Source organism: Tetrao urogallus (assembly GCF_951394365.1).
Source record: "Tetrao urogallus genome assembly, chromosome: 1".
NCBI lineage: Eukaryota > Metazoa > Chordata > Aves > Galliformes > Phasianidae > Tetrao > Tetrao urogallus.
The window spans coordinates 56,489,388-56,502,766 of record NC_136813.1 but is presented as its reverse complement, the minus strand read 5'-3'; the positions used below and the strand labels follow the sequence as shown (position 1 = coordinate 56,502,766).

Genomic DNA, 13,379 nt, shown 5'->3' with positions numbered 1-13,379 from the left:
CAATTTGCATCATGCTCACAGAATATACTGCCACAAAGAAAACAGAATCTGTAAAACTGCAGCTGACTTTTAAAGAAAGCTATGTAATGAGAGATGTAATTAGCACACACATCCACAACTGCTGCTAAGACAAGGCCAGCAAAATCTTCTATGTTCAGTGGAGCTGGGATGGAATTCCAGGCCCTGTCCTCCTCGTACTGCACCATAGACTTGACCAGGTTCACTATGGATTGCAAAAAGTGGAAGACAGATGAAAGACACACTGTAACTTTTATGAAAATGCTGGTTGCTCAGTTGAAGCTAAAAGACTCCCTAATCAACTATGTGATCCTGCGTGGCTTATTTTAAATAAGCCAAAATAAAACCAGATGCTGCTCCATCAAGGTGGAGGAGGAAGATTTGTGCCATACTCAAAATCCCCAAACTGCAGCAAATAGATTAAAACTGGTTCTTTCTACTGATGAGAAGAAAAAAGCAGCACTGCTGCTACCACTGCACTGTAACTGAAAACAAGAAATGGCAATGGATTTTAAATACAAGAAGTCTGACCTTGATATTGTGGAGCATTCAATGTGCCATCCAGGTCTTCCCTTTCCCCAGGGAGAACTCCAGGACAACTCTTCAGGTTTGGCAGCTTTCCACAGGGCAAAATCTCTACCGTGCCGCTTATCGGTATCAACTGCCACAGAAAAGAGAGTGGTTAATGGGACATGCCTCAGAAAGACACAATGAACAAATGAAAGAAAGTAGAATTGCATGCTTAGTGAACTACTCAGATTTTATTCTCTTTGCCCAGCTTTTCCACCATCTTTTTTCTTTTCCTGCTTATATTGGGTTTCCAGTCTTCTCATCCTGTTTAAAAAAAAATTATATATTATGTTGAATCTGATTTCTGCAGGCTAAGAAGATGGATAAGCATCTGGATGTAAGAGTCTTTAATACATCCAATCCTTCCAATCCTTTTGGCCTTCTCCAGTCTTGTATCACCCATTTGCTTACTTATCAACCAGTTTCCTAGGACAAACAGGTTACACTGCAGCAGCAGAATTAAAAAAAATCCTTCAATACTCAACATTGTTCATCTGTTTTATCAGCAGATAGAAGTTAGATTTACTTCTTTCCTCTGCTTCTACCAGATCACTAACAAAAAACAGTGTGCATGACATGGTCTAATCTCATCCCCGCATCATTCCAGCACCAATATATTTTTGGAACTCAGATGGCCACTTTTCTCAATCTATTCTAATTGCACTTTATTGATATTACATAGAATCAGTTTTAATTCAGAATGTCATGCAATATTAAGTAAAGTACTTTACAAAAATCCATTACACCTGCTTTATCATTCAAAATTGATAAGAAATAAAGGATAGAAACACAGCCCAAGTTTTATCTAGTGAATCTTCACCTTGGCTCTTTCACTACCTTGCCAAGCCCTGGCTGATTTGTGCCTGTTGACTCCATGTCTCTCTTGATTTTTCTCAGTATATTTCTACAAAAAAAAAATAAATCACTCTTTGTCTACTCGGTTATAAACTCAATAACAGACACACAATCTTCAGAGATTGGAGTAAATTTAGTAGCAAGTGAATTGAAGGGAAACAAGGTAAAACATGAGCGGTTGAGGCTCAGGGGCACCTCTGGAGAATGTCTTGTGCAACCACCTGCTCAGTGCAGGAGGCTCAGGGTCACATCCTGTGGAACTGTGAGCACCCTCAAGGGAAGAAATTCCACAACCTACTGCTAGTATCCTCTGCCCAACTACACTCTTGTTAATACTGTATGCAGAAACCCTGTGAAGGCAGCAGGTTTAACAGCGCAGTGAAACACAGCACATCCCTAGCCATACTCACTGGGGACCCCTATGCTACTAGGTGCCTGCAGCTAGTCAGGGAGATGTTTTCAGCTTGTCAGGAACTGCTCTATAACACAATCCCTTTGTGTGCTTTAATGATACAACTCCAAAGCAAAGCTGTAAAAAAGCTTCCGGCTGCAGCTCACTTGAATATCACCTCCTGGGCATTCTCAAGAAACGCAAACAGAACATTTTCAATGAAGACACAGTGAACTTCAGCACACAAAGCATGCAGAAGATCTGTCTTAAACTCTCCTACACAGAGACTTGACCATAGCTGATTTACAGAAACTACAGAGAGGATCAGCAATCCTGCTCAGCAAAACTGCAGTGAAAATAGAATACAACCAAGGGTACAGGTGTATGTTACCACAGCCCAGCAAGAGAGCTCATACAATCACTCTGCTTGACAGTAGTGGTAAGCAATGAAAGATGTGAATGCATCTGGTTAGTGCACACCAGTAGGGTGCAACTGCACCACTGTAACAAGGCAGGTGATGTTTCTCCCTGCCAATCCTCACTGCTGCCTAGTGTGTGGGCTGAGAGCATCACCTCACTACTCAGTCTGTACGTACTGCTCCAAGGATTTAAATAAAATTAAGAACCACAACTGTTTTAAGGTACTGGAACAAAAGTGGAGAGAAAAACAAGCATAAAAAGACACCACTAAGCTTCCTCTTGCACTGGCAACACCTCAGTAAGTAACTACTAAAACAATGATGTTCTGCTTAACTGAAAAAGCTGTCTATATACAAGTTAAAAAACCACTTCAGACTGTTGAATGAAGGTTTATATATCAATACATCATGAGTTCAGACAAAGCATTAACACAAACTGCTACCAAGAACTTACCTGCTTCACTTTGTGTATCAGCAGAAACAGCAGTTAATACTCCATACCTTTCTCCCCAAGACTTGACATCAAAATAAACATTGCCTAATAGAAAAGAAATATTTAGCTTCACAGTAAAGATGGGGAACGTTCACTGTTGATACGATGGAGACAAAAGCAGAATAAAACACCCTTGTACTTCCATTTGAAATTCAGAAATGCTACAGCAGTAGCAGCCCACATTTCTTTATTATTAGCTTTCCAGTAAGCTAATTTACTCATTTTGCACTGAAGATAACGTTGTTTTCTGGAGATCCCCATGGGTTCTTCCCAGGACAAGTGATCCATCCCACGACTGAAGCATTACCTATACTGTTCCTATTACAATACACTTAACACTCTTCTACAAGCATCAGCTGTACTAAAAATTTCCCACACGCTGTTTGCAGGTATGACTTTCACAGTACATAGGAGATGTCCAACTCCTGCTCAGAACAGAGCTAACCCCCAGCTCCCTCACAAAACCTAGGCCAGGACTTCCCTACAGGAGCTAAAACAGCAGCTTATTACAATAAACATTTATGTTCAGTATTGAATTACTTCTTGTTTAGATATTGACTCAAGAGTTGTTCTGCACAGTTGCATCATAACAAGCAAGTTGCTCACACCATGATAATCAACATAAGGAAAATCTGGTACAGCATATCTCATCTGACCCCAAAACAGGATCCCTCTGAGTGCTTGCTTTCCATGCATGCGAGTTGCCTTGCTACAAATCTTACCTTGTGAAGTTGCATAAGCCTGTCCGTTAGCAATTATTGTCTTTATGAAGGAAATTATCTGAGGAATGTTTTCAGTCACTCTCATATATACTGTCGGAGGAAGGACCTTAAATAAAGAAATTGTAACAGTCCATCAACCCACACGTAATGCACTGCTGACAAGCCACTCCAAATTAAGAAACTGACTTTAAAGAACATCTGTTATAGTTTTTATCTTAGCAAAACAAACAAACAAACAAAAGAACCCTGTGAATATCATAAGAAGGTCACAAGCAGTACTTAAGATGCAGATAATATTAAAATGAAATTGAGGAAGAGACAGATATAGTAAATAAATAAATCTGCTAGCTTTCACCAGAGGCTTACTCCCTGCTTCTGGACAAGAAGCAAAGTCATCTGCAATCAAAGAATGAATATTAGATGCTTCATATACTTTAGGTCTGGATATTTCTGCATGACAGTAAACACATATTATCTATGAATCAAGACCTTATTACACAGGGCAGAAAGTCTGTGTTCCTTTACAAACTTAACTTGTTTATTCCCCCTCTCTGAGTAGCCAAGGTTTGCTTCCTTTCCCATTCTTAACACAAAAGATGTGCAATACAAAGCCTGTGTCTTCCCAGAAGAATGAAAAAGTAAAACACTACCCAGTCACTGAACAACACTTCATAAGACAAGCAACCAATTGTTTTTTTTCCCCCTCAGATCAAACTGTCAAATTCAGATTCCTGACCAAAATAAGTGCTTGGAAAGATTCTAAAATGCAGAAGCTCACGTATCTGTACCTTTAATGATGCCATATCTTGTTTAAAGTCTTCTTCATACATACGAGCAAGAGCTACTGGCGATATATTCATCTGAAAAAAAAGATTAGTAAATCAAAATAACAACATAAAGTACCACAATCTTTTATCAGTTAACAGCTAATTGGCAGAACCCCCAAGGTAACGAGGCAGAGAGGCTTATTAATCTAACTAACATTCACGAGGAGGCAATGCCAGCTTTTATAACTTCAGAGCAGTGTTTCATCTAGGCTTCCAAATTGCCAAAATATTAAGATAACTTTTAGGAGAAAGCAACCAAATATTAAAATAATTAATTCTTTCCCTCCTCTTAAGAGGGTCATCTTCCATTTCCAGTGACAAGATATACTACAGTACATGGATATAAAATGCATTCCACCTATTGTCAAGGGACACCGATACCACCAACGTGTCAGAAAGACAGACCAGAGACTTGTAGGATGAGTCAAGATATTAATTTGCAGCAAGCAATTAAGAAAAATATTTCAGCTGATCATTACTCACATATTTCAGTACAATCAGGAAAATTAACTGAGAGCCAGTTCCATATTTTTCCAGGTACTTCGCAAACACCTCCACATTGCTCATTCACGGACTGACTGACAGAAACAGGAGTGCTCACAGAAATGCAATCCAAAAGGAAAGGGGCAATTTAAACATGACAAGACACTTGTCTCAAACGTTCAGAATAGGCCAGGACTTGAAAGACACGTGATGGCAAATCCCGTCCCAGCAAGCAAAAGCATGATATGATAGGATATATGCTCTCATGAGACCCCACCTGGAGTACTGCATCCAGTTCTGGAACCCCCAATGCAAGAAAGTAAGGGAGCTGTTGGAGCAGGTCCAGAGGAGAGCCATGAAGATGATCAGAGGGCTGGAGCACCTCACCTACAAGGACAGGCCAAGAGAGCTGGGGCTCTTCAGCCTGGAGATGAGAAGGCTCTGGGGGGACCTCACAGCGGACTTCCAGTACCTGAAGGGGCCTACAGGAATGCTGGGGAGGGACTTTTTGTAAGTAAAAAAAAACAGAGGAAATGGTTTTAAACTGGAAGAGGGTGGATTTAGAGTAGATATTAGAAACAAATTATTTACTGGGCAGGTGGTGAGACACTGCGACAGAGAGGCTGTGGATTCCCCTTCCCTGGAAGCATTCAAGGCCAGGCTGGATGGAGCTTTGAGCAACCTGTTCTAGTGGGAGGTGTCCCTGCCTATAGCAGGGAGTTGGAACTACATGATTTTAAAGGTCCCTTCCAATCCAAACCATTCTATGATTCTATATGAGAGCATCTCAAATCCAAGCTTTTACATCTTCTCTGAGTAAAACCTACCAAGGAGGAGCCAACAGACTGCCACTCTCTCCAGCTTACACATAATCAAATCATTAACACAAGAAATCCAAATTTTTTACTAGAGGATCTTTAAGGGGTGGGTATCATATCTGAACAAGCTGGTCTAGGTGGGAGTTCTGATAAAAGACAGATATGATGCTCATCCAGCAATGGAAGGAGGAAGATGCTTCAGCACTGAGGCAAAGCCATGCTTCCGCCTGCAGACCAGACAGAGAACTCTTCCTGTGATGTGGTTCATCTCAACAAGCAACTCAGATGCTTCTTTGATCAACAGAAAGACATTCACTGGGAGACAAGGAAATCCCTCCCATCCAAATGGGCACCCAATTCATCTCTTCCTCAAAGGACCATAGGGGGGAACGGAGCACTCTCCTCACAGAGCAGATGCCCAAGTTTCAGATTCAGTATAGATGAGTCCCACCAGAGGATGGACAACACAGTCAGATACATTGATTCTGGTGTCGTAATGTTTCAGATACAGAGGTCCCCAACAAAATGTGCACAAAAGGGCAAGTATTTCAAAGAGAAAAAATATCCACATAGAAGATTTCCTCATAGAGCCAAGGAATGGAATAACTGAACATACTACCTTCAAAATAAAATCCCATAGGGTTCTGACAAAGAAAAAAAATGTCAAATACATGCATATAGATTTAAAAAGGATGTGGCTTTTTGTTGTTGTTAGAAAGTAGTGGTCTTAAAAATAAAACCTGCAAATGAAGTTTCTAAGGGAACAAATATATTTCTTAAAAGAGAGCAGTGCTAGCATTCTTTTCAATGCAGTACGGCAAGAGTAATCATTTACGTAAGGATTAAATAAAATGATACCTGTCAAATTATCTGGCTCAAGCATAAGACTTGCAACTGTAATTACAGTTCATTTCATTCACAATCCAGATTTCAAAAACCAATATAATGTTTATTTAAAAGAAGTTTACAAAGCAGAACACATTTGTGGCATTTTACAGTCCAAAAAACATTAAAAAAAGAAATTGGAATAGTCATTCACAAGCTCAGCTGTTACAAAAGATCTGATTAAAAACCAACTAGGGGCTACTTACAGCCATAAAGCCTTTAATTAGGCCAATATCTCTAAGAATTCAGTGAAAAGTTGGATTGTGTTGATGTATTTTTTTAATACACAATTTTTATATCGATCTTGCCACCGAGCCCCAGTCTTGTCAAGACTTACCCAAAGAAGGTGCTGACTTTGTAGCTAGATGGTGCTCGGCACCTTTTAGGAACTGCTCTCAACCTTGTGTATCATCACTTACATGCTGTCTTTAACAATCAGTGACACAGAAAACAGAACTCTGCTGGCTGAGAGTTTCAGTTCATTTCAATTCTAGTAAAGGGACATCACGGCTTTTTATTTTCCACTGCCTTCCAGACAAGGCATGAGGCTGTGAGGCCCACTGCCTCAGGTGCAGATAGAGGGCTAGAAATCTCAAAATTTCTTATCTAAATTAAAATATATATATAGTACTAAAACAACAAGCAAACAAATGTAGAACATTTCCCTATATAACTAGCAGTAGGACGTACCAAACGTTTGGGTCTAAAGCTGTAGCTTTATATACCTACCTCATTGGCTCTTTTTATGATCTTGTCATCTATGTCTGTAATCCCCATCACCATGATAACTTCAGTTTCAAAAAAACGAGTCAATATCCTTCGGATTATATCAAACCTAACATAGGAGCTGGAAAAGAGAAAGAGGAGCTTTTAGAGAAGCAGTAAACATGAATAAAACTCTGGAAAAAAATGACAGCTGTACAGATACCCCAAATACCCAAATACTTGCAAAAGAAGGTCTCAAGTACATAAAATGCTTTTCCAAAATTAGTTCCAATCTGCACAGAAGTCAAGTAAATTTCAGTTGAACTGCTCTACCCTCTTCTGGCATTAGTGACACATTACAGCAAATTTTCCCCATTCCCTTGCATCTCTTTATGATAACAACGGGGTACTTTTGAAACTGCCTCTTAAGCAAAAGACTCTTCCAAAGAACACAGCATGACATATAAGCTGATCCTAAAAAGAAAACCACCCTAGTCTGTATGCTACCAGGTTCTCAAAGCCCGCAGCATGGAGAAACAAACCAACTCACTCCAACACTGCTCACAGATGAGTGGTAGCTACAGATACAAGCACAGCTATAGTTCATTAACACATCACCACAGATCTTTTCTGACAGCAAAGAAGAGTTGCTCTGGGAGGTTATTTTATTTAGACTCAAGAATAAATTTTCAGCACCATTCAGGCTCTACATGACAACAATGAATATTCAGTGTGGACAGACAGACCCACATACAAGTGGTGCCTTCTGTTTTCAGAATGCAGAGCCCATGACTTCTCAAAACACGCTTCAATTGGGTAAAGCCCAGCTTCTGTGAGAAATAAGAAAAGGTGACTGCAGGCTCTCAGTCCATTCTGTGAGACCAGGAGAAATCTCAGCCTCCTCTGGCTTTGAAGAAACCCAAGTGCACTGCACCTGCAGGATGGAGTAAAGGAAACCTCAAGACCTGCAGCTCTCCATGGCACCCACTGCCCTGGCTGGGATGCACCCCCAGCATCTGTCAAAGCAAATACGTGTAGGAAAACACCACATCAGTGAATCTGTACTCTTTTCCTCAGCTGCAGATACCAGCTAGCATTAAGAGACACGGACCTGCTGGAGTAGATCCAGAGGAGGACAAAAAATATGATCAGAGGGCTGCACCATCTCTCCTATAAAGAGAGGTTGAGAGAGCTAGGGTTGGTCAGCCTGAAGAAGACTCCAGGGAGACTTCACTGCAGCCTTCCAGAAAAAGCCTACAGGAAAGTTGGCGAGGGAGCATCAGGGAGTGTAATGATAGGACAAGGAGCTTTAAACTAAGAGACAGTAGGTTTAGATTAGATACAAGGAAGAAACCCTCCAAGACTAGGGTTATGAGGCACCAGCACAGGCTATGTAGAGAAGCTGTGGATGCCCCATCCCCAGAGGTGTTCAAACCATAGAATTGGATGGAGAGGTGTCTCTGCTCATGGGGGTTGGAACGGGATGGTCTTCTAAGGTTCCTTCCAAGCCAAACAATTCTGTGATGATTTCAGCATGTGCAGTATCTTAATAAAGAAAAATACATTTCTGATGTTGTTTGCACTGTGTCCATATTAGAAAAAGGCCTTTTGGAATGTGCCACATGCTACCAGGGAGACAGCTGGTATTAATGAATACCAGCTCACCGGGAGCAATATTCATCTCATGTCATGACACTATTCCAGAAGAATATTAAATTATTCTTTGGATCTCTTTCAAAGGGACAATAGCAGAATCAAAAAGCTTAAAATCAGATTTAACAGTGCTGCAGATTTAATTTCCAGGGCACATACAATCTCTGGGCTGTTCTCTCCCCTCTGATCTTCTAACTTAATCGATGGAAGAAGCACTGCAATAGCCTAAGTAAATCTCAGAAAGCAGGCTCCTTACAACTTCAGCATCAAACTGCAAAGAAGAAAGCAGTTCAAAAGAAGTAGGTGCTCCAGCAGCCCAGAAAGCTAACTACACCGTGGGCTGTATCAGAAGCATGGTGAGTAGGTCGAGGGAGGTGATCCTGCATTTCTACTCTGCACCGGTGAGACCTCGCCTGGAATACGGTACTCAGATGTGGAGTTCAATACAGGATAGATGTGGACCTGTTGGAGTGTGTGCAGAGGAAGGCCACAAAAATGATCCAAGGGATAGAACACCTTCCCTATGAGGACAGGCTGAGAGAGCTGGGGAAGAAAAGGCTCTGGGAAGATGTAATGGCAGACTTTCAGTATCTAAAGGGAGGCTAAAAGAAAGTTAGGGCCAGACTCTTTAGTGGGGTCTGTTATGACAGGACATAGGGAAACAGTTTCAGAATAAAAGAGGGCAGATAAGGAAGAAGTTTTTTCACAGTAAGGGTGGCGAGGCATTGGCACAGGTTGCCCAGAAATGTAGAGGATACTCCATCTCTGAAGACGCTCTAGGCCAGGCCAAAGGGAGCTCTGAGCACCTTGATCAATTGGACTAGATGACCTTACAAGTCCCTTTCAATTCCCTATGATTTTTTGGGGGGTGCCAGACCAGGAAGAATAGCATGCAGGATTTATCATAGAATCATACAATGGCAACGGTTGGAAGGCACCTCAAGGATTATCGAGTTCCAACCCCCCTGCCACAGGCAGGGCTGCCAGCCACTCGACCAAGTACTAGATCAGATGGCCCATGGCTCCTCCATCCAACCTGGCCTTAAACACTTCCAGGGATGGGGCACCCACAGTCTCTCTGGAAAACCTGTTCTAGCACCTCACCACTCTCTCAGTAAAGAACTTCCTCCTGACATCTAATCTAAATCTCCCTTTAGTTTAAAAACCATTCCCCCTTGTCTTATCACTATCTACACGTGTAAAAAGTTTATTTCCCTCCTGTTCATAAACTTCCTTTAAAAATTGGAAGGTCACAGTGAGGTCTCCCTTCAGCCTTCTCTTTTCCAGGCTGAACAAGCCCAGTTCCTTCAGCCTGTCTTCACAGGAGGGGTGCTCCAGCCCTTGGATCATCCTCGTGGCCCTCCTCTGGACCCTCTCCAAAAGTTCCACATCCTTCCTGTGTTGGGAACCCCAGCCTTGTGGTATTCCCAAAGCTGAGGCCTCATGAGGACAATCACCTCCCTGTCCCTGTTGACCATTCCTCTTCTGATAAAACCCAGAACACCATTGGCATTCCAGGCTGCAAGCACACACTGCCGGCTCACTTTCAGTTTTTCATCAACCACAAACCTTAAAGTTCTTCTCAGCAGGGCTACTCTTAAGGAGTTCTTCTTCCAGTATACGAGCTTCTTCCAGCTCATATACATATGCGGAACTACCTCAACCCAAGTGCAAAACCTTGCACTTTACTTTGTTAAACCTCATTAGGTTCACAAGGGCTCACCTTTTGAGTTTATCAAGTTCCTTCTGGATGGCATCCCTTCCTTCTGCTGTATCAACCGCACAGCTCAGCTCAGTGTGATCAGTTCACATTTGCTGATGGTGAACTTGATCCCATCATCTATGTTACTGATAAAGATGTTAAACAGTACCAGACCCAGGACAGACCCCTGGGGAACAATGTTTGTTACCAGCCCCAACCCAGAAATAGAGCCATTGACCACAATCCCCTGGCTGTGATCTTCCAACCAATTCCTTATTCATCAAGTAGTTCACTCTTCAAATCAATTTCTCTCCAATTTAGAAATAAGGATGTGGAGGGGACCTTGTCAAAGGCCTTGCAGAAGTCCAGATGACTTCATGCCTTCACTTTTAGAATTCTTGTGATGAGATCAGATGCTGCAAAGGTGCAGCACAATGAGGGACTTCTGTAGGAAGGACACCACAGCAAGAGCTATCGCTCCACTTGACTTCATATTTATTCCCAGTATGCTTCCTGGCCTGTAGACTCCCAGCAGCAGCATTCCTCTCAGCTGTGCCAACCAATGCAATATCCTTACAGCTCTACAGGTGGGCCTAGCAATTGGTAAAAAAAAAAAAAAAAAAAATTAAAAATATAATACAGAATCATAGAACATTCTGAGTTGTAAGGAACCCACAAGGATCATCAAGTCTGGCTTCACATAGGACCACTCAACAATCAGACCACATGGCTGAGAGCAGTGTCCAAACACTCCTTGAACTCTGGCAGTTTGGAGTCGTGCCCACTGCCCTGGGCAGCCTGGTTCCATGCCCACAACCTCTGGTGAAGAATGCTTTCCTAATCCCCAGCTGCCCCTCCCCTGACAGCTCCGTGCCATTCCCTTGTGCCCTGTCACTGTCACAGAGAGCAAAGCTGCCCCTCTGATAATAACAATAGCAGCAATAATAATAGTAATAATAATAAAGTATGTTCTGCCATCTAGAACAAAGCAGCTGAGCAACAAAATGCCAAAACTGACATATGCATGACTGCAGACACTGGAAGGAACGGTTAATGCCTCTCTCATTGAAGGGTTCACCTGATCAAAAAAGAGGATGATCTTCAGTGCAGGCACCTCACTCTACCATAGGAAACAACCCATGAAGGCACTAAAGAGGCAGCAACAGAATGGTAATGCTGCTGCTTATCTGCATGACACACTGCTTTGGGTGTGACATTCAGCCCCACCTGTTCTTTCATACAACAGTAACTGAAGCTTGGAAGTGGTAGTTTGGGCACAGGATATAAAGATATGGGTAGGGCTTCCCTTCAATCAGAATAAGATGGAGAACCGCTGACCAAAACCGGCACTCAAGAGATGCGGAATGATGTGAGACCAAAACGTGTGGTTCTCTGCCCTGCTAAGTGAATAGGCTCCCCAGGGAGGTGGTTGAGTCACCATCACTGGGTGTGTTTAAAAACCGTTTGGATGTGGTGCTCAGGGACATGATTTAGCGGAGGGTTGTTAGAGTTAGGGTAGTACGGTTAGGTTGAGGTTGGTCTCGATCTTTTAGGTCTTTTCCAACCTGAGTGATTCTATGATTCTTAGCTGCTCCACCATCCTGCTGTGCAAGCTCTCCTTCCTCAAAACGAAGTTTCATTAGTGATACTCCGTTAAAGGAGCATCACACACGCCCGAGCAGTACTAGCAGAAGAGAGTAAGACGAAGATGAAAGAACTAACAGCTGCCATATCGAGACTCGAACAATCCACTCTGTCAAAATCACACCGACACAAAAGGAGGGTCTCCTCCGCTACCCGCCCAGGATACCCGCAGCCCCCCGCACTCACCAGGCGTGCCCGAGGTGCGCGTGGTCGTACACGGTGGGCCCGCAGCTGTACCTGCCGAGAGAGCACACACGGCGCCCGTTACCCCGCGCCGGGCCGAAGGCGGCACCCCGCAGCCCCCGGGCGCCCCGTTACCAGGTGGCCACGCCGTCCTTGGCCAGCACCAGCGGCTCTTTGCTGCGGCTCCGGCTGTTGTACGCCACCACGCCGCACGCTCGGCCCGCCGGCGGCACCCATTCCCTCCGCCGCGCCTCCCCACTCCGCCGACGCCGCGCCACGACGCCACCGGCCCGGCACCGTCGGAACGCCGCGCCGAGCAGCATGGCCGCACCGAGGGGAGGGAGGGGGCGAGAGGAGACAGCGACGAACAGCCAACCGTGACAGCCGCACTGCCCGTACAGGGAGACAGCCGGCGAGCTGGGTAGCTACAGCCGCGGCGCAGGAAGAGGAGGGGCCAGCGGCGCCGCGCCTCGCGGGGCGGTCCCGCTGCCGGCGTTCTTGGGTCTGAGCGCTGAGGGGAGGCTGGGCTTACGCCGCCCGGATCCGCTGTGGAAGTTCTGAACTGCGGAACCGGAGTGAATAAAAGTTCGATGGAACGCACGCGCGGTTGCTAGAAGTCTTTTTGAGCTACTGCTTGTTTTAACCGCGCAGGTACCGGGGAAACAAGGGAGAACTTCGCAACTGTATGCCGCATTTTGCCTGCCGCTCTCCAGCCCCTGAGCTGCTTCGGCTGCTGCCGCTTTCAGGAGTCCTGGCGGTCTGTGCTGAATGTAGAAGCTGGTTACCCCACCTGCTGCAGCGTCCTGAAGGGCCCACCAGGATGAACACGCTGGGCACTGGCTCTGGTGAGCTGCCTGCCTCACAGACGTCATGTCCTGTTGAATCTGTCGGGGACGGCTTTCGTGGGTGTTTCTCGTATTTAACAACAGCATTCAGCTTTCCCGAGGGAACGGCACAGAGCTGTCAGGGGAGGGGCAGCTGGGAGTTAGAAGGTTCTGTACCAGAGGGCGG

General features: G+C 44.2%; 1 protein-coding gene across 1 annotated transcript in view; it reads right to left on the bottom strand.

Annotated features, from left to right (window-relative positions):
* The window catches only part of CARS2 (cysteinyl-tRNA synthetase 2, mitochondrial), a gene marked incomplete at both ends in the record, with an annotated part of 33,617 nt that extends 20,926 nt beyond the window's left edge, over window positions 1–12,691 (bottom strand). Inside the window, 7 exons of the mRNA XM_079549688.1 lie at window positions 550–679; window positions 2,708–2,791; window positions 3,469–3,574; window positions 4,257–4,328; window positions 7,211–7,328; window positions 12,372–12,422; window positions 12,504–12,691. Of these exons, the coding sequence (XP_079405814.1) occupies window positions 550–679; window positions 2,708–2,791; window positions 3,469–3,574; window positions 4,257–4,328; window positions 7,211–7,328; window positions 12,372–12,422; window positions 12,504–12,691 (749 nt within the window). The remainder of the gene's footprint in view (window positions 1–549; window positions 680–2,707; window positions 2,792–3,468; window positions 3,575–4,256; window positions 4,329–7,210; window positions 7,329–12,371; window positions 12,423–12,503) is intronic.
* Between the last annotated feature and the right edge of the window lie 688 nt (window positions 12,692–13,379).